Source organism: Macaca fascicularis, chromosome 17 (genome assembly GCF_037993035.2).
Source record: "Macaca fascicularis isolate 582-1 chromosome 17, T2T-MFA8v1.1".
In the NCBI taxonomy this organism is placed as follows: domain Eukaryota; kingdom Metazoa; phylum Chordata; class Mammalia; order Primates; family Cercopithecidae; genus Macaca; species Macaca fascicularis.
Window position 1 is genome coordinate 24,584,644 of NC_088391.1, and position 27,292 is coordinate 24,611,935.

The following is a 27,292-nucleotide window of genomic DNA, read 5'->3' on the forward strand; positions in this document are numbered from 1 at the left end:
GCTTCAAAGACAAAATGTTATGAGCTTTCTGATGTGCACGTCCTTATTCTTGCCCAAAACATCTTGACCCTAGGAATAACCAGAAAAAGACATAAAACGAGGCAGCCTTCAAGGCCTGAGAAGATTCTATCTGGAATCTTCAAAGGTTTATTATGAGGTAAACTGCCAGGGTTGATCACTTCTGGCTTAAATAGACATAATAAAATGCTATGTCCCAACCTTGATTGGATCTGGATGTTGGGAAAACAGCTAAGAGCAAAAGACAACTTGGGAAACAGGGGCTCTTCTTGCAGAACTGAACATTTTCAAAACAAGTCGGGGCGGTGGAGCCCACAAAGCCTCTGAATTGCTACTTGTCTGCTGTTTCAAGCTTCCAAGGCTAGTTCACCAATTAGCTTCCATCTCTCACCTCAAGGTCCTCTCCACTATCCCAGCTTTGACCACTGCCTGAAAACTCCCTTCCTGCTATAGTTTCAGAGGACAAAAGGCTCTGCAGATGAGACAACACTTTTCATTACAATGTCAAATCAGAATGCTAAGCCAGGTGCAATGCCTCACACCTGTAATCCCAACACTTTGGAAGGCCAAAGCAGGATCATTTGAGGCCAGTTTTCAGACCAGCCTGGGTCACATGGCATGTCCCCATCCCTGCAAAAAAAACTATCAGAATGCTTAAAATTGCTATGAAGTTTTAAGTTTCCAATACTTATTTAGGTTTGTTTCCAATCACGGGGGTGGGGGTTAACATGATTAATATCTGCCTCAGGTTTTGGACACTACGGACAGAGTCTGGAATTTTGACACTAGGGCAAACTCCAGATTGCTCAAACCACTGCATTCACATGTTCAAACAGACCAGAGTCACTGGCTTGCTTTTAACTTTTCTTTCACAAGTGTCATCAACCAGGTAAGGCTGGTAGGAACTATTTCCCAAAACTCACGTTTTGAAAATTTTCCTTCCAGGCTGGGCCTGTACTTTGGGAGGCTGAGGTGGGCAGATCTCGAGCTCAGGAGTTGAGACCACCCTGGGCAATTAAGTGATACTTGGTCTCTACAAAAGTTAGCTGGGCATAGGGGTGCATGCCTGTAGTTCCAGCAACTAGTGAGCATGAGGTGGGAAGACGGCTTGAGTCCAGGAGGCAGAGAATGCAGTGAGCTGCTTGTGCCACTGCACTCCAAGCCTGGGTGACCGACCCTCCTCAAAAATTCTCTTCCCGTTTTTTCCCCTGTATTCCTCTATTCAATCTCAGCTGCCACAAATTAGACAGACGGAAAGCGCAAGGACATGTTTTTCTTGCATCTGTAGTGGAAACCTTAGCAGCAGGTAGTAGAACTGCTCCAGGTCTGTCAAATAGATGCATTTTCTTATTCATTCACACACCCAGTCTTTTCAGATACAATATAGAGAACATTTTTACCCCTCTGCCCACCAGCCAGCCCACATTCTGTGTACCTTCATCTTTTAAATCAGGGGCTGGCAAACTCACAGGCTCTAGTCTTAGACACAACTCTGCTCATGCAGCGACAACAGCCACGGTCAATCCACAAACGAATGAGCATAGCCACGTTTCAGTAAAACTGGACACGAACTTAAATTCCATATCCCACAAAGTATTCTTTTCCCCTCAACCATTTAAAAAGGCAACCAACCACCTTAAAGTGTACAAAACAGGTGGTCAGACAGGCTAGTTTGCCAGTCCCTGTGCTGTAGTTACCAGGGAGTTTAACATTCATCCCAACAGATTTGGCTCTATGTTAAATAAGCTGAGACAAAGTTGCTTCCACTGAATGAGTCTCTTTTTATTTTCTTGGTAATCTCTTCCAGTTAACTACTTCCGTTGTAGGTGATGAAATGGGTAAGGCTCCACACTTCAGATGTTGGCACTGCTATGAGCATGGTCTTTCCCTTTATTGCAACTCACAATCAAAACCTTTGATTCTTTTTTATATTCCAGTCCCAGTAGTAGTCTCCACTGTAGAAGTTAATTGATGAGTAGTAGCCTACAACCAGGCTCTAGCTCCTCCAGGAACACTACAGGATGAATTTAACTATGCATTAAACTAAAAGGCATTCTCTCAAATATTTGAGTTTAAATGCATTTTATTTTTAGACAACCTACATGACATGTTTTTCTTAAAAACAATGCCTCCACTCCAAATAAATCACGGTCAAAATAAATGAAGAGCTCAAGATGACATCAGTCCCATTTGTCTTTTAAGTCCTGGTGTTGTGTGGATGACAAGCAGAAGCCAGTTATGATGACAGGTGATAGATCCAAAGTAATTGCCAAATTTGTTACTGTAAAAACAAAAACTATATTAATGTTTTTCAAACGTTACATTGCAAAAATTACATTACCATTAACATAGCCTATATTTCTAGGCTATAGATGTATTCCCCAATTCAATCTGGGCCGCCACAAAGACAGACAGAAAGCGCAGGGATTTTTCTTTTGCATCCTAGTGCAAACCAAAAGAACAACAGTAAATTGTTCAAGGTCTATCAGTGGATGCAGAATACCCTTACCAAATCAGCGGTAGTTCATTTTCCAGAAGGCTGTGGCATGTACCACCCACACCCTGCTCTACCAACAAAAACCTCAGATACTCTCTGAATAACCCCTTTGGTAAGTCATCTTACACTGTTCTAAGTAATCTGTCTATTGTTGACTCTCGATCTTGCTTGTTCAGTATAGCCTTATGTTTATCTTCTTCCTAATTTATACAGAAGCCTATGAAAGCTAGGATAAAGAATGCCTTTGTTTCTATACAGCTTCCAGCAGTTCCTTCCATAGGAGACACTGAGTTATATATATTAGTAAAGCAATTTGCATACCAGTTCAGCAGTCAGCTCTATTTACTTAAAAGCTAGTACTGCACTAAGCTTTCAATGATCAGCTGCCAATTATCAGCAAACCAAAGTGAAAAACACTGATACTGATCCATATGTATACAACAAAACATGATTATGAAGTGAAAGCGAGGCCATATCTAGAGGAAGATCAATGGTGTTCTGTGATCTCCTTCAGCATTCAAACTGTACTTTATTTTTTTGAGACAGCGCCTCACTGTCGCCCAGGCTAGAGTGCAGTGGTGGGATCTCGGCTCACTGCAACCCCCGTCCCAGGTTTAAGTGATTTTCCTGCCTCAGCCCCTAGAATAGCTGGCATTACAAGTGCCCAACGCCATGCCTGGCTAATTTTTGTATTTTTAGCAGAGACAGGGTTTTGCCATATTGGCCAGGCTTGTCTCGAACTCCTAACCTCAGGTGATCCACCCACCTTTGCCTCCCAAAGTGCTGAAATTACAGGTGTGAGCCACCACACCCAGCCTAAACTGTACTTTATTATGCTCCATCTGCACTCAACGTTTTCCACAAACAAGGTCCTAAGCCTTTTTATACCCTAAGAATCTTTTACATATGAAACACAATTCTCTTGATCCCCAAAGAGAAAACTAAATCCATGTTTCAGAATGCTGTAAAACTCATTCTGTGTCACAAAACAATTGGAAATCACATCTAAAATATCTTCATTTTTTTTTACATTACTGATTTTAACCCACTCCCCCTTGTACTTACACATTTTTCCATTTCTAAACCATCCTTAAAGAAAATCATATATGGGGTCACACCATCCTCACGGTAGTCCAATAGAGCAACCATGCCATCTGGATTCATGTTTTCACCAATAAAGAACTTGGGAAGCAAACAAAACACCTAGAATTAGACCATTACATACAAGTACATGCCATTCCCTACAGTACAAGGGAAGGTTTAGAACACCACAAAAATCAGGAGAACTCCAGTACCCAAAAGCACTGATGCCCACTTATTATAAACATCTGTTCACTGGGTTAAGGCACCTTACTAGTGACCTACATAGAAAAATAATGTACAGAGCAATCCAGGAACACCAGGCTTTCTGGAAACCTTTACTCTCTCAGTCCTAAATACAATCCCAAACCCTAGAGCATGCTTGTAAGGGAATATAAGGCTGACAGTGATAGAATATACCATACAGTTTGGAAGTATCTTATGGCCAGGGAATGCATGAAGTTGGAAAATTAGAGGAAAGGGAAAGCCACTGATATTTTCCAAAAGTAGAATTAACAAGCTCAGATATATCAGAAGGAGGACCAGTAGCAATGAGACACATGAGAATTGTAAACAGAAAACAAAGAACACTTAGGTGGTTAAGCAATTCAGGAAAAGAAAAACTGAGAAATGTCATCTGGGAAGCAAATTTTCAATCAAGACGACAGGATTTGGAAACACCTGAGAGCTGGGAAAGCCACTTTCTACACCCTGAATACTAGTATAGAATTGAAGATTAACCAACTTAATTTTTGCTCTTGAAGTTAAAATTGTACAATCCTTTGATCCAAATACTTAAGGTATTTACCTGGTAGTTTTTGAAATTAGCAAGGATGTGCTTGATTTGTTCTGCAGCCCCTGTCATAAAAGGTTTTACTCTTTCTGGTCTCTGTTCTTCAAGTTTGCCTTTGATTCTAAAACAACATTTCATTAACAGGTTGAAGTACTGAATTTTCAGTAAAATCAATTTTTTAAAAATACCCAAGCTTAAAAAAAGACAACACTGAAAAAGGCAACCAGCTGTTAAGACATTACTAGTTCACAGAAGGTATCCTTCAAGAATGTTTACATTTCTTGTTGACTATTTTCAAAGTACTATTCTAATTCTAAACGGAACCAGACTGCAGGCTTCAGTATGCTCACATAGAAAAGCAACCATTCTTTTCAGTGAACTCATTAATAAAAAGCAAAGACTTTCACAAAAGTATATCCATCCACTGCGAAAGAACCTCAAGAGTTAGCCCATCTTTAAATCCCGTAAGATTCCAGACATCAGCTAGGTACCGCCAATATCACTTACGATTTCATGTAATCTTTGATGTACTTCTTGTAGGCTTCTTTCGTGAAACTTGTTTCCTGCAGGTGATGGTTCATGACAATATCGACACCAGTGATTACTGTGCTTTCGGTACCTTCGCCCTCTGGGCCTTCAGCGGAGGCATTTCCACCAATGAGCGAGTCATCAATGTTACCTTCTGTCCTACTGACCATCTGCATTAAGAAAAAGCAATATAGTTGCAAAAAACACAAACACATCCAAAGCACCTTCCAAGCCAATAGTTCACGGATAAGAAGTATTCTTCGTTCTTGCTGAAAATCAAAAAAGCACTATTTTGGGAATGAAGTTGTGACCCGTGGATTTCTCAAAATGGCCCAACTTAAGAGTTGTCTGTTGGCCGGAACAAAAAATGGGGTCATTAAAAAGTTGGTTCCAGTTGCGGGCCTGTGGTGCGTCTGGTTGATAAGTAGGGACCCGGCGCACACGAAAGGGCTCGGGGCTCCTAAGCGGGAGGCATCGTGTCCTGGACAACCCCGGGAGGAGGATGGGCGCCGAGGCGGCGGGCCTATTTCCAGGATCAGCTCCGCCTCCAGTTTTCTAGAAAAACCCAAGCCCGGAAAGAGCGTCTCCTCCGCCAGGAGGCGGCGGGGAGGATTGCACAACCTCAGGCGGGGGAGCGGCGGAAACCCGAGCCCGCTCGGCCCGGCCTCCCCCACGCGCAGGCCCGACCGACTCACCTTCCCCTCCACCTCCAGGCACAGCCCGTCCGCGATCTCCCGGATCTTGTAGATGTCGGAGAACATCTCATCGTCTGCCGAATACACAGAGCCGCCCGTCACCGAGCGCCCGGCGCCGCCATTTCCCGCATTTCCCGCGCCGGCGGCCGCACGCGGTTTCTACCTCTCCCGAACGCAACAGAGCCGGCCGCGAGCCCCGGGCACCGATCCCTCCGCGCTCGGCTAAGGCCGCCGGAGTTCCCCGGACCCGTGACGGCGGCGCCTTCCCCGCCCCCACCCGCACCCCAGATCCCCATGTGCTGCAGTAAGGATAGTGCAGTGAGCACTCACGGCTGATGAGGTCCCGGTAGATAATCATGACGGCGACTGAAGGGAGACGACGGCGGCGCTAGCTTAGCAGGAGCCCGAAACTCGGAGCGAGCGCGGTGCAGCCGGAGCGGCGCTCGGGGGGAGGGGGGAGCGGGCGGAAAAGGCCGACTCAGCCGCTCCCCAACCTCATATAGAGGGCACGTCCCTCTACGTCATCGTCCGCTGCGCCTCCGGAAGAGACGCAGGCAGTGACGTGGCACGAAGAGCCGCGCGGGGGCGGGGCCACAGCGGGGACGAGTCGGGGAGGTGAGCATCCGGGGACTTGACGGGGAGACACAAGGCTCTGTTCCACTGGGCACGCCAGCAGGTGGGGGGTGGGGGCAGGTAGGTGCGCGCGCAGCGTGGGAGGAGGCCAACTCTTGGGGTGCTCCCTAGCCCTGGGTGGGCGGAGCGGGGGAAGCGGAGTCTGATGGACCCGGCACCTCCCTACCCCACGGGGCCGCCCGGAGAGGTGCTGGGGGCTGGGTGGGGCTCAGAAGAATTAACTTTCGCGCTGCGCCTTGTCCAACCTAGATTCCACCCTTTTCTGGGAACCTGGGAATCGATGTAGGGGAACATGGCATTTAGGGAGAGTCAGGCCCTCTGGCCTGGGGGAGATCTCGGGACTGCCCGAGGGCCTCTGACAACTTTTCACATCTGCCCCGGCGTTTTTCGGACGCCTTTGTGGGGGCACCGCTGAGTCCGGGTAGTGGGACCCGAGTTGTCCAGCTTGGCCCCTGGGGAATAATCGTGGAGGGCGCAGGGTCTGTGGGAAGGGACTTGGAGAGAAGGGAAGATGTCACGGGAGTTTGCACAGGGTTTCCATGTGTTCCAATTTTGTCCCATAATTGAAAGCTTGTGGCATTCTGTGGCGGACAGCTACGGAGCTAGCTCTTCCCTTTACTGTTTCGCACTTGGTCTTGGAAAAGTACGTTGTCACTTTAAGATGAAGTTGAAATTTTATCCCTGGTGCTAGAGGGTCAAACAAACAAAGGGAGTTTCCCACCTGCCCCACCTGTTCTTTGGAGGACTTTACACCGAATTACTAAGTATTAGAACAGGTCCTGCATGGTAGCTCATACCTGTAATCCCAGAACTTTGGGAGGCAACTACTGAAACCCTGTCTGTACACACACACACACACACACACACACGCAAATTAAAAATTAACTGGGTGCGGTGGTGCCTGCCTGTAATCCCAGCTATTAGGGAGGCTGAGCTGGGAGGATCGCTTAAGCCCAGGAGTTGGAGGTTACACTGAGCTATGATTGCACCACCGCGCTCCAGTCTGGATGACAGAGCAAGACCTTGGCTCAATAACAAAACAAAACTTCAATATTTAGTCATATCCTCACATCTTTGGCATAAGGCAAAGATATATGCTAGTATGAAGTCTGAAAGCTTGTTCCATTTCACAAATATTTTGTGCTCTGTATCCCTTAGAACTAGGATATGCACGAAGATCCTAATTGTGAACAAGTTCGATCCAGTCTTACTCTCATAGAAGTGTTCATTTTGGTAAATCAAAGTATCAGACAATTATAATACATTAACAATTGTTCATAAATCCAATAATATAGCATTCAGCAGAGTAAGAATGCAACCCTTGGGAAAGAGCAGGACACAGGATGGCAGTTGGAATGATGGAAAAGTCAAAATGCAAGAGCCAAGAAATTGACCCGTTTAAGAAGATGGGGGGGACTGGGTGCGGTGGCTCACACCTGTAATCCCGGCACGCGCCGGTAATCTCAGCTACTCGGGAAGCTGAGGCAGGAGAATCGTTTGAACCGGGGAAGCGGAGGTTGCAGTGAGCAGAGATCGTGCCATTGCATTCCAGCCTGGGCAACAAGAGTGAAACCCAGTATCAAAAAAAAAAAAAAGAAAAAGAAAAAGAAAAAAGAAAAAAAGATGGGGATCTTGGATGGAAAACTCCAGAGGACATTGGGCAACTGAGAGGAAGCTAAAAATGGGGTGAAAGGGGAAAAAAAAGAAGATGGGGGTCTTGGATAGAAAACTCCAGGGGACATTGGGCAACTGGGAGGAAGCTGAAAATGGGATGAAAGGGATCCGAAAATAAATGGATATCTTATGACACATGGTCAGTGAAAGCTCTCTGAAACCTCATTTCTGGAATGTATGAGATGATGATCACACATTAATACTGTGTGAACATATTTTTTTCCAGATTATTACAGTATAATTATTTTCTACCCCCTCCCCCCCGCCCCGCCCAGCCGGAGTCTTCCTCTGTCGCCCAGGCTGGAGTGCAGTGGCGTGATCTTGGCTCACTGCCACCTCTGACTCCTGGGTTCAAGCGATTCTCCTGCCTCAGCCTCCTGAATAGCTAGGATTGCAGGCGCCTGCCATCACTCCCATGCAATTGTTTTGTATTTTTAGTAGAGACGGGGTTTCACCATGTTGGCCAGGCTGGTCTCAAACTCCTGAGCTCAGGCAATCCGCCCGCCTTGGCCTTCCAAAGTGCTGGGATTAGGGGCGTGAGCCACTGCGCCCGGCAAGTATAATTATTTTCCTCAGTTTTAATATTTCCAAACTACTCAGAAATACTATCATTGACCCATGCAGTACCCTCAAACATTAGTCTCACCTGTCCAATCTCATATTCAGGTCGAAACATTTCTTCAAGTTTTATAAAAATATAGTCGTGCTGAAAAAAAGTACTGAAGTTAGAGTCAAGGCACCCTAGATTAAAATCTTGCCTTTGGCCGGGTGCGGTGGCTCACGCCTGTAATCCCAGCTCTTTGGGAGGCTGAGGCAGGTGGATCACTTGAGGTCAGGAGTTCGAGACCAGCCTGGCCAACATGGTGAAACCTAGTCGCTACTAAAAATACAATGTTAGCCGAGCCTGGTGGCAGGCGCGTGTAATCCCAGCTACTCAGGAGGCTGAGGCAGGAGAATCGCTTGAACCTGGGAGGCGGAGCTTGCAGTGAGCCGAGATCGCACCACTGCACTCCAGCCTGGGGGACAGAGCGACTCTGTCTCAAACTACAAACAACAACAAAAAGTTTATTGATAAAATTGCGGGTTCTGAAAAGAAAAGGTCTTGAACACCCAACCCCCGAGAATAAACAGACAGTTGAGAAATAATTTAGTGAATAGTGAAAAACTTTATTTAAAATGAAATAAGATAGAATGGAAAAGAAAAATCACATATAAAGGTGAATCACAGTAAAGGTAAGTATTATTTTGTGAAACTTTTATTTTATTATTTTTTGAGACTGAATCTCGCTTTGTTGCCCAGGTTGGAGTGTAGTGGTGCCATCTCGGCTCACTGCAACTTCTGGCTCTCAGGCTCAAGCGATTCTTCTGCCTCAGCCCCCTGAGTAGCTGGGATTGCAGGCACATGCCACCACTCCCAGGTATGTTTTAGATTTATGTTATGTATGAATGTACTAGATCCCACATATATTTCTTCCTGTGGATATAAGTCAAATGTTTTGAAATCCATTGACTTGGGCAAATTTTCTTTTCGAATATATTACTTGGCATCATAAACTGTTCAATTTCAGCAAATGATTTTTTTTTAATGGCCCCAATATTTTGCAAATACTTATATTTGACTCTAGCTCATTTGGACAATTTTTGCCAGAAAGAGAAAACAGCCAAGTGGAGATCTGGCATGCTGTGTAGGGGCTGAGAGAAGTGTGATCATTCTGACCCTATATTAGCAGGAAACTGCTCCACAGTCAGGTCTCGGAAGTAAGTTGAGGCAACTGCAGGAGGGCTGCGTGGCGGGAAAGAAATTGCTGAAAACAGGCTGGGTGAGCTGGCTCATACCTGTGATCCCAGCACTTTGGGAAGTGAAGTTGGGCGGATCACTTGAGGTCAGGAGTTTGAGATCAGCCTGCCCAACATGGTGAAACCTCGTCTCTACTAAAAATAATAAAATTAGCCAGGCATTGTGGTAGGCGCCTGTAGTCCCAGCTATTTGGGTGGTTGAGGCCTGAGAATTGCTTGAACCTGGGAGGTGGAGGTTGCAGTGAGTTGAGATTGCGTCACTGCACTCCACCTTGGGCGACAGAGCGAGACTCTTGTCCCAAAAAAAAAAAAAGAGATTGCAGAAAATTTATTTTTCTCTCCTTCCTTTTTCACTACTGTCCTTGACTAGTTTAAAAAAAAAAAAAGCCGGCCAGGTGCAGTGGCTCATGCCTGCAATACTAGCACTTTGGGAGGCGCGGTGGGTGGATCACCCGAAGTCAGGAGTTTAAGACCAGCCTGGCCAACATGGTGAGACCCTGTCTCTATTAAAAATACAAAAATTAGCTGGGCGTGATGGCAGGCGCCTATAATCCCAGCTACTGGGAAGCCTGAGGCAGGAGAATCACTTGAACCTGGGAGGCGGAGGTTGCAGTGAGCCTAGATCATGCCACTGTGCTCCAGCCTGGACAGGCCAAGGTGGGAAGCTTACTTCAGGCAGAGTTTGAGACCAGTCCGGGCAACATAGCGAGACCCCACCTCTATGGGGGAAAAAAAAAAAAAACGTTGAAAACACCTCAGCCGGGCGCGGTGGCTCACGCCTGTATACAATCCCAGCACTTTGGGAGGCCGAGGTGGGCGGATCACAAGGCCAGGAGATCGAGACCATCCTGACTAACATGGTGAAACCCCTTCTCTACTAAAAATGCAAAAAATTAGCTGGGTGCAGTGGCGGGCGCCTGTAGTCCCAGCTACTCGGGAGGCTGAGGCAGGAGAATGGCGTGAACCCGGGAGGCGGAGCTTGCAGTGAGCGGAGATCGCACCACTGCACTCCAGCCTGGGTGACAGAGCCAGACTGTGTCTCAAAAAAAAAAAAGAAAGAAAACACCTCAGTTTTCTCTCCCTCTGAAAAAGAAGCTACTGTCTATAGAAACGAAAGACATAGACTTCGCTCAAACTGCTACTGTCTCCACAGGCCATCCTGGACCATCATGTTTAAAATTACAATCCCTGCCTCTTGGAAATCCCTATGTTTTTGATTTTTTTCCTTTTGAGACAGGATCTCATTATGTTGCCCAGGTTGTGAAGTGGCGCAATTGCAGCTCGTTGCAGCCTCTGCCTCCCTCCTCAGCCTCCCGAGTAGCTGGGACTACAGACATATGCCACCATGCCTGGCTAATTTTTCTATTTTTGGTAAAGTCAGGGTTTCGCCATGTTGCCCATGCTGGTCTTGAACTCCTGGCCTCAAGTGATCCGCCCACCTTGGCCTTTAAAAGTGCTGAGATTACAGGCATGAGCCACCATGCCTGGCTTTTCTTTTATCCCAAATTTTTCTTTATGGGACTAGTCATTAACCAACATGTTCTTTTTCTTTTTTTTTTTTTTTTTGAGATGGAGTTTTGCTCTTGTTGCTTGGGCTGGAGTGCAGTTGCACAATCTTGGCTCACTGAAACTTCCACCTCCCAGGTTCAAGTGATTCTCCTGCCTCAGCCTCCCTAGTAGCTGGGATTAGAGGCATGCGCCACCACACCCGGCTAATTTTGTATTTTTAGTAAAGACAGGGTTTCTGCATGTTGGTCAGGTTGGTCTCGAACTCCTGACCTCAGGTGATCCGCCCGCCTGGACCTCCCAAAGTGCTGACATTACAGGTGTGAGCCACCATGCCTGGCCCCAACATGTTATTTTCTTATACTTACTTTGTTTGCTGTTGGCCCTCTAGACAATGTAAGTGCCATGGAGGTAAAGAGAGTTTTTTGCTCACAGTTGTATTCCCAGTGCATGAAACCATGCCTATGGCCAGGTGCGGTAGCTCATGCCTGTAATCCCAGCACTTTGGGAGGCCAGGGTGGGCAAATCACTTCGGGTCAGGAGTTCGAGACCAGTCTGGCCAACATGGCAAAACCCCGTCTCTAAAAATACAAAAAATTGGCTGAGCCTGGTGGCGTGTACCTGTAATCTCAGCTACTCGGGAGGCTAAGGCACAAGAGTCCCTTGAACCTGGGAAGTGGAGGTTGCAGTGAACCAAGATCATGCCACTGCACTCCAGCCTGGGCGACAGAGTGAGACTCCGTCTCAAAAACAAAACAAAACAAACAACCCTCCCCCCCTGCAAAAAAAAAAAAAAAAAAACATAGAAAAGAGCTCTTCCCTGGGAGGAAGAAAAGTGGCCTAAGACATAGTTAAATCAAAAAAGCAAGTTGTAGAACAGCACAACCTGTACAGCACTCCTTCATTTAACACCCACATACACATGACAAAAACCAATAGACTGCTCTAGATACGTGTATATATTTACAAAAGCAAACATGAGAATCTAGAAGGTTATGCATCAAACTGATAACAGTGGCTAATTCTGGGAGGCAGCTGGGGAAAAGTGAGTGATAAAGGGGAACTATAGCATTAATTGTTAATGCTTGGATATTTGCCCCAATAATGTTTCGAATATCCAAAATATTATTGTTCTCACAGATACCAAACATAATAATGCAAATAAAGTATGGGGAAGTATTTATATCATGTATAAACAATATATAAGGAAAATGCACTAAAGAAATAAGCATATATACCTGAAACAAGCTAAGGGAGGGCCATGCATACATTGCTGGCCCCGTGCCGTGGCTCATGCCTGTAATCCCAGCACTTTGGGAGGCTGAGGCAAAAGGATAGCTTGAGCCTAGGGTTTCAAGACCAGCTTGGGCAATGTAGTAAGACCCAGCCTCTACTTTTAAAAATAAATAAATAAATAAATAAATTGTGTGGCTGGGTTTTCTGATCACTTAAGCAGTATGTGAGTGTGTGTGTGTGTGTGTGTGTGTGCATGAGCACACACACGGGTGAACTAGCTTGATTTTTGAAAAATGGACCTATAAATTGTTTTGCTAAAAATATCAGCAAGTCCTTATTTGGGAGTAGTGAAGAGGAGTTGGGTGAATGCTTGCCAACATGCCGCAGAAGGAAGATAAGTTTTCAAGTGAAGAGCATAGTGAGGTGGGAATTAGAGATAACAGAATTTGGAAAGCGTATTAATTTTTTTTCATTATGCTTTGCCTTGCTTGAAAAATTATTGCTAGCAGCTTTTAGAGTTCTGTGTAGCACAGCTCCCTCAAACATTAAGGAGGCCATTGGTGCAAACCGAAAATACAAATAAGACAGTAAGGTGAAGCCAGGGGTAAGGATGATATCAAAGGATGTGTCATCAAGTCCTGCACAGTTGGCAGAGGTAGACTTCACACAAGGCATTTCTCTTATGGGCCCTCATTATATGATTTAGTCTCAACGAAACCCCTACAGTGAATTTAGTAATGGGTTTCCTATGGCTTATTTCTTTTTTTTTCTTTTCTTTTTGAGATGCAGTCTCGCTCTGTCGCCCAGGCTGCAGTGCAGTGGCATGATCTTGGCTCACTGCAACTTTTGCCTCCTGGGTTCAAGCGATTCTCCTACCTCAGCATCCCAAGTAGCTGGGATTACAGGTGCAAACCACCACACCCAGCTAACTTTTGTATTTTTTAGTAGAGACAGGATTTCACCATGTTGACCAGGTTGGTCTCAAACTCTTGACCTCAGGTGATCTACCCTCCTTGGCCTCCCAAAGTGCTGGCATTACAGGCATGAGCCACCATACCCAGCCTATTTATTTTTTATTTATTTATTTTTTTGAGATGGAGTTTCACTCTTGTTGCCCAGGTTGGAATGCAATGGCATGGTCTCCGCTCACTGCAACCTCTGCCTCTCGGGTTCAAGTGATTCTCCTGTCTCAGCTTCCCGACTAGCTGCGAGTAAACAGGCATGTGCCATCATGCCCAGCTAATTTTTGTTGATCAGGCTGATCTCGACCTCCTGATCTCAGGTGATCCGCCTGCCTCGGCCTCCCAAAGTCCTGGGATTACATATGTGAGCCACCGCACCCGGCCTATTCTTTAAATAAAATAAAAGTAGAGATGGGGTGTCTGGCTATTTTGCCCAGGCTGGTCTCGAAGTCCTGGCCTCATCCTGCCCCCTCTGCCTCCCAAAGCATGGGGATTATAGATGTGAGCCACCACATCTGATCCTACTGGTGCATTTTGAAGGTAGAGACCTTAAGTCAGATTTGCTGATGAATCAATGTGGGGAATGTGGCACAGTTAACCACTCTCTCCCCTCCCCCCTCTCCTTCCCTCCCCTCCGCCCCCCTTTTTTTTGAGAGGGACTTTTGCTCTTGTCCCCCAGGCTGGAGTGCAATGGCAGACTCTCGGCTCATTGCAACCTTCGCCTCCTGGGTTCATGCCGTTCTCCTGCCTCAGCCTCCGGAGTAGCTGGGATTACAGGCGCACACCACCATGCCTGGCTAATTTTTATATTTTTAGTAGAGATGGGGTTTTGCCATATTGGTCAGGCTAGTCTCCAACTCCTGGCCTCAAGCAATCTGCCGGCCTTGGCCTCCCAAAGTGTTGGGATTACAGGCGTGAGCACCGCCCCAGCCCACACCCTTTTGCTTGAGGCACTTTCTTTCTTTCTTTCTTTCTTTTTTTTGAGACAGAATCTCGCTGTCACCCAAGCTGGAGTGCAGTGGTGCAATCTCGACTCACTGCAAGCTCCGCCTCCCGGGTTCACACCATTCTCCTGCCTCAGCCTCCCGAGTAGCTGGGACTACACGTGCCCGCCACCGTGCCCGGCTTTTTTTTTTTTTTTTTTTTGGCATTTTTAGTAGAGACGGGTTTTCACTGTGTTAGCCAGAATCGGTGCTTTCTTCTTCCTTTGGAAATATATCCTCTGGTTTCCCTCCTCCCTCACTGGCCTCTCCTCTCAGACTCTTCTGCCAGCTCTACTCCAGGTGCCTTGAAATGCCCCAGACCTCTGTGTGGGGAGTCTTCTATGCCACACCCTTTCTAGATGACATCATCTGGCCCTGGGTTTTCAGTGTGAGTCAACGTGCTGGCAACACCCAGATTCCCACCTCCAGCCCTGATTTCTTCCAAGTGCTCCAGATTCATAGACTTACTTGCCTACTTGATGTCCCTTCTTGGGTATCAAACAGGCATCTCAAAATTCAACTCTTGGCCCTCTCCCCTGCTCCAAACTTCCCCGTCTCAGTAAATGCATATATTCCTGCTGGTTGCATAGGCTTCAAACCTAGGAGTCATCCTTGAATAGACTCTCTTTCTTGCCTGCGTGTTTGAGCTTTCAGCAAGTCCTGTCATTCAGACCATTCACACGTATTGAAAATCCGTCCCTTTCTTGCCGTCTTGGCTGCACATTTTGATGAAGTGGTCACCACTGCTCCCTGGACCTGTGTCCTCACTAACAGTCTTCCTGTTTCCACTGCTGCTGCTCCAGAGTCCATCCATCTCCTCCCTTTTCAGAGAGGCTTCTCTGACCACCCTTTGCAGTGGCTGCTCCACAGCCCCTGCTATTACAGGCTGTCATGCTCTTGTAGGTCTGCTTGTATATTTATCTTTTTCCTGCTTCCACTAGAAGGTAAGCTCCGAGAGGGCAGAGGTTCTGGCTGCCTGGTTCCATGCTGCATTTTCAGAGCCTAGAATAGTGCCTGGCACATGGTACGTGATGAGGAAAATCTCTTTTCTGATGAATGAGCAAAGCAGGGTTAGAATCTGCAGATGCTCTCTGTCTGTCTTAGGAGCTAGAGGAACTCTTACTTTTCATTTTTCCCTCCATGAATCTGCTCCACTGCCCTTTCTGTTTATTGGCTTCCTCAGTGTTTGGTTTACCATGGCGCCATCTTGGTCCCATTTTTCATGTTCTGCTCAGCTCAAAGCAGCCCACGGGCTCAACTCTCAGTGTCCCAGGAAGGGGAAACCCACTTCACTTGGGTCAGGTGTTCATTTTCCATCCTCTCTGTCTCCACCCCAATCAGCAAAGGCTAGTGGCTGGGGGTAAAAGGAAGGTGTCCCTGGCCACCAGCACAAGGGGGCTCTCCAGAGGCAAGCCCATCCCCAGCTCCTCCTGAGTAAGTGCCAGTCACCCAGGCATGGATCCTCTTTCAGGGCCCCCTGACTTGCAAAGCTGAGGACCAGCTTCCTGTCAGTGGTAACCCTCAGTGAGGGCCTTGTCTGAGCAGCCAGCAGCCTCTGTCTGAGACATTTCTACATGGGCACTCGCTAACTTAAAAAAGAGAAGCACTCACCCTTCCCAGGAGGTACTGATGTTAGGAATAGCCAAGAGTGCGGTCTTGGTCTGTACGGAGGTGGTCCTTCCACTCCATAGGGCCCTTCCCAGGATACTGCTGTATCCCGGGGTCTGCTCGTGGTGCCAGCAAGCAGACGTTCCTTGGGAGTCCCCCTCAGCCCTCCTACCCACTGCTGTCCTCTCTCCCTGCCCCCGTCTGTGTAAGGACCCTCTGATATATGTTCACTTAGTAAGCTGTGTGTGTGTAGTGGGGTGTGTTTGCCAGTGATCTGCTCCTTTTCTCTGAAAACTTTAAGGACTTTGTCTTTGATGTTATTGGATTCACAAGAATATGTGTAGATGTCAGATTTTCCTCATCTCTCCCCTGTGGCCTCTATGGGTTCTGTCAGTCTGAGGTCTTTCATCTCTCTTTAATTCTGGGAACCTCCACCTCCCGGGTTCAAGTAATTCTCCTGCCTCAGCCTCCTGAGTAGCTGGGATTACAGGCATGCACCACCACACCTGGCTAATTTTGTATTTTTAGTAGAGACGGGTTTCTCCATGCTGGTCAGGCTGGTCTTGAACTCCCAACCTCGGGTGATCTGCCCGCCTCGGCCTCCCAACGTGCTGGGATTACAGGCATTAGCCACTGTGCCCGGCCGGTACTTTTTTTTTTTTTTTTTTCTTTCGTAGCAATGGAAGAATGGCCTCTTACACACCCTGGAGTGGAAAGTCCCAGGCACCAAGGCTCCCCACCTGAGAAGCAAGCTCAGGGCTTTCTCTTCATCCTCCCAGGGAGAGCACTGAGAGATGTTGGGGGGTTGGCAGGGGGCATCCCTTGGATTATCATTCTCCAGACTTAGGCTTGGAGGGGAGGGTGGAGAAGTGGATTTCTGGGTCTGGTCCACCTTACCTGTTTTCTCAGCTTCCCACCCACTCAGAGCTCTTGCCCGGATTCTCCCTTTCATTCTGCATATCCCTGCATCTGACTCACCTCAGGTGAGGAGGCAAAGCATCAGTTATCTCAGGCAGCAGCAGCACGAGACTCCCCTCTGATTTTCTCCTTCCCTGGCCACCTCTCCCCACCCCACTCACTCATTCCAAACCTCTGGCCTCCCCAGCGACTCTACATCCTCATCTCCATCTGTTCCCTCTCTCAGTGCTCTGGGTAACGTTGGAGAGGGAAGCCTGGAGCCCTGAGCTAGTCCGGCGTGGAGAGACGAATGGAAAGCGATGTCCCATTTGAGGAGGCAAATTTACAGCTGGCTTATGCAATCCTAGCTATTTTTTGTTTGTTTGCTAAATCTTTGATAGTCCCAAGTGTGGTTTGTCTGCCAGTGATCTCAGCACCACCATGGAGCTTGGAAATGCGGCATCCCAACCCCACCGCAGCCCTCCCAAGTCAGACGCTGCTGCTTCACAAGCCCCCCAGGGGATCCACATGCTCATTAAAGTTTCAGGAGTCCAATTCTACAACAAAATATACTTTTATAATTAAGAAAAGGATAGTTTCTTTTAAATGGCAGAAGTTCCCCAATGAGTCAGCTACCTGTATTTCTGGCCTGTCAGGCTAAACACGGGAGACCATTCTGCATAGAATTGTACCTCCCTGAACTACTGTTGGGCCTTAGGGTGAGGATTCATCTTTCCCTTCTCCCCACTATGGAGACAAAATCCTCTTAAACATATCTGGGCCTGGCATCGTGGCTCATGCCTGTAATCCCAACACTTTGGGAGTCTGAGGAGGGTGGATCACCTGAGGTTGGGAGTTCGAGACCAGCCTGACCAACATGGAGAAACCCTGTCTCTACTCAAAATACAAAATTAGCTGGGCATGGTGGCACATGCCTGTAATCCTAGCTACTTGGGAGACTGAGGCAGGAGAATCACTTGAACCCGGGAGGCAGAGGTTGCAGTGAGCCAAGATTGCAACATTGCACTCCAGCCTTGGCAACAAGAGCAAAACTCCATCTCAAAAAACAAACAAACAAACAAACAAAAACATATCTGGCGGTAGGCCAGGCATAGTGGCTCACCCCTGTAATCCCAGCACTTTGGGAGGCTGAGGCAGGTGGATCACTGCAGGTCAGGAGTTTGAGACCAGTCCGGCCAATATGGTGGAACCCCATCTCTACTTAAAATACAAAAATTAGCTGGGCAGAGCGGCACTTGCCTGTAGTCCCAGCTACTTGGGAGGCTGAAGCAGGAGAATTGCTTGAACCCGGGAACTGGAGGTTGCAGTAAGCCGAGATTGCGTCACTACACTCCAGCCTAGGCGATAGAGCAAGACTCTGTCTCAAAACCAACCAACCAACAAACAAGCCAGGCGCGGTAGCTCAAGCCTCTGATCCCAGCACATTGGGAGTCCAGGAGTTCAAAATGAGCCTGGCCAACATGGTGAAACCCATCTCTACTAAAAATACAAAAATTAGCCTGGCATGGTGGTGGGCCCTTGTAATCCCAGCTACTCAGGAGGCTGAGGCAGGAGAATCGCTTGAACCCAGGAGGCGGAGGTTGCAGTGAGCCAAGATTGTGCCACTGCACTCCAGCCTGGGTGACAGAGCAAGACTCCACCTCAAAATAAAGAAATACAAACAAAAAACATATCCAGCAGCAATTTTCAAGAACTCAAAAGAGATGTGAAAGAAAAAAATTTGGCTGGGTGCAGTGGCTCACGCCTGTAATCCCAGCACTTTGGGAGGCCAAGGTGGGCAGATCACAAGGTCAGGAGTTCAAGACCAGCCTGACCAACATCTTGAAACCCCGTCTCTACTAAAAATACAAAAATTAGCTGGTCGTGGTGGCACGTGCCTGTAATCCCAGGTACTCAGGAGGCTGAGGCAGGAGAATCGCTCGAACACAGGAGACAGAGGTTGCCGAGATCGCGCTACTGCATTCCAGCCTGGGCAACAGAGCGAGACTGTCTCAAAAAAAAAAAAAAAAAATTAAATCAGCATATTAATTGATGAGGACAAGGACATTTTATTATCATGGGATTGTGGGGACAAATGATTGCTAAAATCATATTTAGCTTTTTAGGGGGGAAGATAATAAGATAGAGGAGAAATGGGTGAAATCAAAGGAAGTGGCAGAGAGAGATTGAAAAAAAAAGCATAACAGGAAATGAGAACAAGAATATGACTAACAATGCCTGAGCCCCACCCACCCGTCCTCAGAGTGAACTCCTTCTCTCAAAGGCTTGTAGGCACCTGCCCCCAAGCTGACTCACCCTGTTCAGTCATCACAGCTCACTGCAGTGATGAAGGCTCAGGTGATCCTTTCACATCAGCCTCTCGAGTAGCTGGGACTACAGGCATGTGCCACCACACCTGGCTAAATTTTTGTGTATATATATATAGAGAGAGAGAGAGACGGAGTCTTGCTCTGTCACCAGGCTGGAGTGTAGTGGCACGATCTAGGCTCACTGCAACCTCCGCCTCCCGGGTTCAAGCGATTCTCCTGCCTCAGCCTCCTGAGTAGCTGGGACTACAGGCGTCTGCCACCACTTCCGGCTAATTTTTGTATTTTTAGTAGAGACAGGGTTTCACCATCTTGGCCAGGCTGGTCTCCTAACTTCAACTGATCCACCCGCCTAACTTCAAGTGATCCACCCGCCTTGGCCTAACTTCAAGTGATCCACCCGCCTCGGCCTCCCAAAGTGCTGAGATTACAGGCGTGAGTCACCACGCCCAGCCAGCTGCCACCTGCTAGTGTAGACAAATGAATAAACTTAGACAAGCACATGGGCTCCCTCTATACTAGCCTAGAATTTGACACCGAAACCCTATGAGTCTGGGCCACTTCCTCCCACAAGTGTGAATGGAAAATAAATCGTTTTCCAAGGAACCCAAAATCACTAAGCCAAGGGAGTCAAGCTGAGAACTTTCAGGCAAACCTGCCTCCCATTTTATTTCCTGAATAAGAGAGCCGCAAAGATTAAAAAAAAAAAAAAAAAAAAAGCTACATACCTTGCTCATAATTTGCCCACAAGGAAATTCCTACTTCCACAAGGAAGGGCTCATCAGAAACTCAAAAGAATGCAACTGTTTGTCTCTTATCCACCTATGACCTGGAAGCCCCGCCCCCACCTCGAGTTGTCTCGCCTTTCTGGACCCAACCAACGTCCATCTTACACATATTGGTGGATGTCTCATGTCTCCCTAAAATGTATAAAACCAAGCTGTGCCCCGACCACCTTGGACACATGTCATCAGAACTTCCTGAGGCTGTGTCACGGGTGCGTGTCCTCAACCTTGGCAAAATACATTTTCTGAATTGGTTGAGACCTGTCTCAGATATTTTGGGTTCACATAAGGAAACAGGAAGCAGGAATCTGGTGTCTATTTCTTTTTCCCAGCACAATGTAAGCACAGTTCTAGGCTGTGTTTGTCTTGTGAGTCCTTCCTGGCTCCCCTCAGGCACTGGCTTTCTCTCCTCTCTCCGCCTTCTCTTTCTGGATCCACTAGGGGATAGCTAGAAGTGTGGGAAACTCCTGAGGATGCAACTCTACCTAGTGGTGGCCAAATCTATTGGATAAACATGTATGTACCCATCTTTTTAACCTATGTGTGTTTTGCTAGTATGGAGTGTTCTAATTAGAAGTAAATTCTTAATTTGTTTGTTCTTTAATATAATTTATTTGTTTATTTATTTTTGAGTCAGTCTGATTCTGTTGCCCAGGCTGGAGTGCAATGACACGATCTCAGCTCACTGCAATCTCGGCCTCCCAGGTTCAAGCGATTCTCCTGCCTCAGCCTCCCGAGTAGCTGGGATTACAGGCACCTGCCACCACACTTGGCTAGTTTTTTGTATTTTTAGTAGAGAAGGGGTTTTGCCCTGTTGCCCAGGCTGGTCTCAAACTCCTGACCTCAAGTGATCCACCCGCCTCGGTCTCCTAAAATGTTGGGATTACAGGCGTGAGCCACCGCGCCCGACCTTTTTTTTTTTTTTTTTTTTTTTTTTTTTTTTTTTTAAATGTTTATCTACAAGATCGAGACGGGGATCTCACTATGTTGTTGGTTTCAAACTCTTGGGCTACAGGGATCCTCTAGCGTCGGCTTCCCAAAGTGCTGGGATTAGTGGGCGTGAGCCACCGCGCCCGACCTTTTTTTTTTTTTTTTTTTTTAAATGTTTATCTACAAGATCGAGACGGGGATCTCACTATGTTGTTGGTTTCAAACTCTTGGGCTACAGGGATCCTCTAGCGTCGGCTTCCCAAAGTGCTGGGATTAGTGGGCGTGAGCCACCGCGCCGGCCTATTAATAAAATCGGATGAACTTGCACTTTCTCAGTCAGCGGGTATTATTTAGTACTCACCTCCACTTCGCGGTAGGGAGCTGCATTACATTCTCCCGCGTTGCAAAGGGGGCTGGTGAGCGCGGCTTGCTTGACATCCCTACACACCCCGCCGAGGGCGTTGGCTGCAGTTACGGTTTTGCCAAATGTCCGGCAGAGGGCGCTGCGAACACGCTGCTCCAGCCGCCGGGCAAGGGAGCGCGGAATGATGTTCCCAGTGACCACAGTCAGAGGCCTCAGCGCATTCCTAGGACGCTTTCCAGCTGCTGGGGTGGCTTCACACCCCGGTAAAGAGCATGGTTTCCAAGTTCCCGCTGAGTATTGGGATCTGGAGAGCTTTTGAAAAACAAGGACTTCTGGGCGGCACTCTCAAAGATTCTGGTTCCACAGGAATTGGGCGGGCCCTGGACCCTCTTGAAGACGTTTCCCGTTGATTTTGATGATCAGGAGGTTTGGGGTCCATTTGTGGGAACTCCCCAAGGCGACTGGGGAGCCGAAGGAGAGAGGAGGACACAAACCTGGTTTCCACTCCCAACCCTGTTGCTTTTTAGCTGCGCGATCTTTCTGTGTACTACCCCAACCCCCGGCATCACAGCTTGTAAAATGAAGCTAATAATAAAGATAGAGCTAGGCCAAGCCCTGTGGCTCAGGCTGTAACCCAGCATTTTGGGAGGCTGAGGTGGGAGGATCACCTGAGGCCAGGAATTCGAGACCAGCCTGGCCAACATGGTGAAACTCTGTCTCTACTAAAAACACAGAAATTAGCCAGGCATGTGGCACGCACCTGTAATCCCAGCTACTTGGGAGGCCAAGATGCCAGAATTGCTTGAGCCTGGGAGGCAGAGGCTGCAGGGAGCTGAGATCGAGCCACTGCACTCCAGCCTGGGCGACAGGGCCCGATTCCGTCTCAAAAAAAAAAAAAAAAAAAAAAAAGAAAGAAAAGAAAGAAATAAATTTTGGAATTATCACTTTGGCTAAGTGAATGACTATCATTTTACAGTGGCCTGTGATCCTAGGGTTTTAGGCACAGGGGATACAGCAATGAGCAAACATGCATTCTGATGGAGAAACACGGACAATCACAACCACACAAATAAGCAAGATAATTTCCCGTAGAGATAAGAGCTTTGAGGAAACCAGAACGCAGGAATGTGATAGAAAGTGGCTGGGAACAGGGAGCTGAAGCTGGTGGGTCCAAGAATTCCTCTCCAGGGAGCTGACATTTGAGCAGTGATCTGGACAATGAAAAAGCGCTGACCGCACCTCCAGGTGAGGAGAAGAACTTTCTGGAGAGAGGAAAAAGCAAGCTATCAAAAACCCCAAGGAGTGAGTTTGGTGTGTTCAGAGAACCGGAAGGAGGGAACGCCATGAAAGAGGCCAGTAGCATGTGCTGGGCGGAGAGGGAGCCGGCCTCTTAGCCCGTGGAGAGAGAAAGCGGGAACTAAAGCCAGCACCCACTGGAAAGGCTGCGTCTGGAGAGGGAGGGAGGGCAGCTGCGGGTTGGTCAAGCTGCTGGAAGGCCCTCCCCAGGCCATGCGAACACAGGGAGCTACTCTCCCTGTCCTCAAGACAAATGCCACAGAGGCAGAGAGGACTGGGGATGGGGGGATATGGAAAATAGCTGCATAGCTTTAAGAGGTGGGTGGTGCCATTTAACTCATTTCACACAGGAGGCACTGAACTAGGGCACACTGAATGATGGCCCCCATCTCAATTTCCTTCCAGCCCTGCTCCTCGCTTGTGTGCATCCATGCCACGTGCTTTCCCGCATCCGTGCCCCTAGCTTTCCTGCACCCGTGCCCCCTGCTTTCCCGCAGCCATGCCCCCTAGCTTTCCCGCATTCATGCCCCTCGCTTTTCCGCACCCGTGCCCCCTGCTTTCCCGCTTCCATGCCCCCTGCTTTCCCGCTTCCGTGCCCCCACTTTCCCGCTTCCGAGCCCCCAGATTCCCGCATCCGTGCCCCTTGCTTTCCCTGTAAGTTCTCAGGGCTTTATTTCCATTGAAATTAAAACCCAGTTCCCTTTAGTGTAACTGTCTATCACTAGTACGTGCCTAGTTTCTTTCTCCTTTGTATTAAGTGACACCATCTGGCCCTCCCAGTCACCTCGGGCTCGTGTTTCCTGTGGATGGCTTCCCAAGGGGCGGGGGCTCCTGAGCAGCATGTCTTGTGACACAACTTAGTTAGGATTGTATTTCATTCTGCATTTTACACACAGATGACTTCAGCTTTGGGTTCTAAAAGAAAGAAAAGCAGACCCTCTTCCCTTTAGGACTAAGTTGAGTGACCATTTATTTTACACGTCTTACTAGACACTGTCTGGAAAAGAATCTGGACAGACTCATTCCCTTCATTCTTCTGAGTACATAAGCTCCTACTCTGGTGTCAAGCCCTGGGGACTAGAATTCTGTCTTTAAACTTCAGGAAGTCACAGTAGAATCACAATGTCAGACACAGTCTACGAAGCGCTTCCCATATGTTACCTCATTTGATCTTTGTAATCAAACCCGCAGGTGGGGTTTGGCGGGTATGATAGTCTCCTTGTATGTTGCTGGGTTAGAGAAGGTCAGTGACTTGTTCAAGGTCACACTGCTGGTTCCTGGAAGAACTGGGCCTAACAGGCCTGTTGGCTCTGTTTTCATCCCTCTGGAATCTTTTTCTTTCTTTTTTTTTTTTTTCTGAGACAGAGTCTTGCTCTGTAGCCCAGGCTAAAGAGTGCAGTGGCACGATCTCAGCTCACTGCAAGCTCTGCCTCCCGGGTTCACACCATTCTCCTGCCTCAGCCTCCTGAGTAGCTGGGACTACAGGTGCCCGCCACCATGCCTGGCTAATTTTTTTTGTATTTTTATTAGAGATGGGGTTTCACTGTGTTAGCCAGGGTAGTCTTGATCTCCTGACCTCATGATCCACCTGTCTCGGCCTCCCAAAGTGCTGGGTGGGACTACAGGCATGAGCCACCGCACCTGGTCCCCTCTAGAATCTTAATCCTTAGCACTTCAGAGTGGTTGAATTCAAGATTGGGCTGCTTAGCAAACTGGTCCCTTAATTTATCAAATTGTATTGACATGTGAGCTGCATGACCACTGCTTGGACAGGGCTTCTCAGGTAGACAAGTTCTGTTTTCATAGCGAGGGAATGAACTTCCTGGGAGGCTGGACGGAAGTGAGGGAAGTGAATGATAAGCAGTCAGCTGGTCTACTCATAATATCCTCAACAGGGGCCACTTCCAGTGGTAGCCAGGTAAACTATCAGAATGACCTCCTGTAAATAACAACTCTAAGTGCAGAAAAATTACTTGAAGTCACTAAGAGATCAAAAGCCAGAATCTCAGAAAGGAGTCAATACTTGGAGGAAGGGAATGGTACTGGGTGAGTTTCCTGTTTTTTTGTTTTTTTTGTTTTTTTTGTTTTGTTTTTTTTTTGACAGTGTCTCACTCTGTTGCCTAGGCTGGAGTACAGTGGTGCCATCTCAGCTCACTGCAACCTCCGCCTCCCGGGTTCAAGCGATTCTCCTGCCTTAGCCCCCTGAGTAGCTGGGACTGCAGGCGCCCGTCACCACGCCTGGCTAATTTTCGTATTTTTAGTACAGACAGAGTTTTGCCATGTTGGCCAGGCTGGTCTCGAACTTCTGATCTCAGATGATCTGCCCACCTTGGCCTCCCAAAGTGCTGGGATTACAGGTGTGAGCCACCACGCCCAGTCCAGACATTTATTTCTTACTGGAAAGTCCAGGATCAAGGTGCAGCAGACGTAGTTTCTGGGGAGGATGCTCTCTACTTGTCTTGCAAATGGCACCTTCTTGCTATGTCCTCACATTGCAGAGACAGAGAGAGAGAGAGAGAGAGAAAGAGAGAGAGAGAGACAGGTGGGGGGAGGGAGGGAAAAGGAGAGAGATAACTGTTCTCTCTTCCTCTTGGTACAAAGCCACTAATCCCATCGTGGGGACCCCACTCTCTTGACCTTGTCCTTAATCACTTCCCAAAGCCCACCCGCCCTGCAACTCCAAATACCATCATACTGGGGATTAGGGCTTCGACTTGTAAATTTTTATTACTACCCGTTATGAACTGAACACAATTCAGTCCATAGCAGGTAGTAATAAAAAATACAAGTGGTGCTCTTCACTTGTGGCAGCTGAGGAACCTAAATTCTCATGCCTGAAGCCTCCTTTCTGCTTCATTTACTTGAAAGGAACGCTGCAGACCAGCGAAGAACTGGCAAAAATTGTCATGGAGAAGCAATGATCCAAAGACAGCTTTGGGACCTGCTGGCTCAGGGAGACTGGCTAGATGTGACCACATGTGCCCAGAAGGTAGGAGATGCGTGTGATGCTCATTGTGTGTACCTTCTTGTCACTTCTGACAGAGCTGAACTTGAATTTGCCATCTCATTTTTGGAGACTCACATTTGAATATTTGCATATCTCTGGAATGGTGCCTCAGTCTGTTTTGTGCTACTATAACGCAAGACCACAGACTGAGTCATTCATAATGAGCAGAAGATTTATTTGGCTCATGGAGCAGCCTAGAACCCTACTATTAGATGTAGGAATTGAGTCAGATGGGTCAGATGGAAAATTGGCGAGGTAGAAGCATCAAAGTCAAATCAGTCATACATGGACTTCCCTAGTGGACTCATTGAAAACCAGACCTTCTGAGCTACCCTTGGTAGGGGCTCTGGAAGTGGCTTCTGAAGAGACACCATTCTGCAACTCCCACGACTCTATGCACCAAGGGCCAGATGGCAGAAGTGTGCCCTGCAGTGCCCTCGGAAAGGCCCACTGAAACCGCAAACATTCCCTTTCTGCACTGCCATTTCATTCATGAAAACATATGGCTGGGAGAAGTTGAATATCCTATGTCACCTTTTAGTCCAACAATGTTATGGAGGCTTAGCATGGGCAGGCCTGGTGCTGGGTGATGGGGATGCACAGGGGAGCAGATCTGGCCCTGCACAAAGGAGCCCATATTTCTGGATAGTGGGGCGGAGGTGACACATGTCTATGTAACTGCAGTGTACAAAGATAGCAAAACAGTAAGATACAGGATAATTCAAGGTCTGTCTATAGCTCATCCAACTGATATGATGACCAGTTACCAACAGGAATCTCTACACATTTCCTGCTATTGAGCCTATGGAGCATGATAAAAGAAATTTGAACCGGGTGTGGTGGCTCATGCCTGTAATCCCAGCACTTTGGGAGGCTGAGGTGGGTGGAAGAATTCTAGACCAGGCTGGCCAACATGACAAAACCCCGTCTCCACTAAAAATACAAAAAATTAGCCAGCCATGGTGGCAGGTGCCTGTAATCCCAGCTACTTGGGAGGCTGAGGCAGGCGCCACCCCAGCCAACATGGCACCATCCCAGCCAGCATAGTGCTATCCCAGAAAATATGGCACCACTCTAGGCAACATGGTACCACCCCAGCCTCAGGTATTCCTTTATAGCCAAACGAATGAACTAAGACACTGGCATAGCAATACAATTAATAAATATATATTGACTGAATGAAAGAACAAGCATGTTATCTTTCTGAAAGAATATATTTTTTACAACACAATCAAATCAATGCCTTATTAAACTAGACTGTCATCACAGTTTTGACATACTTAAATTGGCTAAATCAAGAATAAGATTTTTTTGAGAATAAAGTATTGAGGAAATGAAATCTAGACAACCGGGTAATCTGCTGATCTGCATTCAATTTCTTTTTGGTGCCTAGTGAATTTCCTGTAAGTCTTAAAATTGGGTCATAAAGGAGATTACGCATGGTATCAATTTAGTGCATTAAGCTCTAATTTCTAATTAGAAACCATGAAAAGTTATTGTCTGAAAGCCAGCTGGGCCCTGCCAGCAGTAAAGGAAAAAGAGATTGGGTAAAATAAACAGCCTAGCCAGATAAAATTGGGGCATCTGATGTCCACACTGGTCGAATTATCTGCTTTATGTTGTGATGACCAGAGACAATTGAACTCTCAGAGGCTTCATTTATTTAAACAATGAGA

The 27,292-nt window shown here is 47.4% G+C and overlaps 2 protein-coding genes, 1 non-coding gene and 1 pseudogene across 22 annotated transcripts in view; 1 reads left to right on the forward strand and 3 right to left on the reverse strand.

Moving 5' to 3' along the window:
- Positions 1-1,224: 1,224 nt before the first annotated feature.
- Positions 1,225-1,361, reverse strand: LOC123569900 (small nucleolar RNA SNORA31; annotated as a pseudogene).
- A 418-nt stretch (positions 1,362-1,779) lies between these two features.
- Positions 1,780-6,083, reverse strand: TPT1 (tumor protein, translationally-controlled 1). The gene is made up of 6 exons (XM_005585783.4): positions 5,942-6,083; positions 5,612-5,685; positions 4,896-5,086; positions 4,404-4,509; positions 3,581-3,697; positions 1,780-2,299 (listed from the first exon to the last, which is right to left on the reverse strand). Exons 1-6 carry the CDS (start codon positions 5,967-5,969, stop codon positions 2,297-2,299), a joined length of 519 nt encoding a protein of 172 aa, XP_005585840.1. The 5' UTR covers positions 5,970-6,083; the 3' UTR covers positions 1,780-2,296.
- On the reverse strand, positions 2,389-2,516 carry LOC123569899 (small nucleolar RNA SNORA31). The gene has a single exon (XR_006693784.1). It is a non-coding gene; the product is annotated as a small nucleolar RNA SNORA31 (small nucleolar RNA).
- Positions 6,038-27,292, forward strand: part of SLC25A30 (solute carrier family 25 member 30) — a 78,316-nt gene continuing 57,061 nt past the window's right edge. For 8 of the 20 annotated variants that reach the window (XR_012426933.1, XR_012426934.1, XR_012426930.1 and 5 more), the window contains exons 1-3: positions 6,189-6,304; positions 9,219-9,336; positions 25,478-25,598. The gene's annotated coding sequence lies outside the window, so the exon portion shown is untranslated. Of the gene's footprint in view, positions 6,305-9,218; positions 9,337-20,436; positions 20,536-25,477; positions 25,599-27,292 lie in introns of those variants that run through there. The other 12 variants (XR_012426931.1, XM_074021944.1, XM_065533208.2 and 9 more) reach the window with 3 other exon arrangements.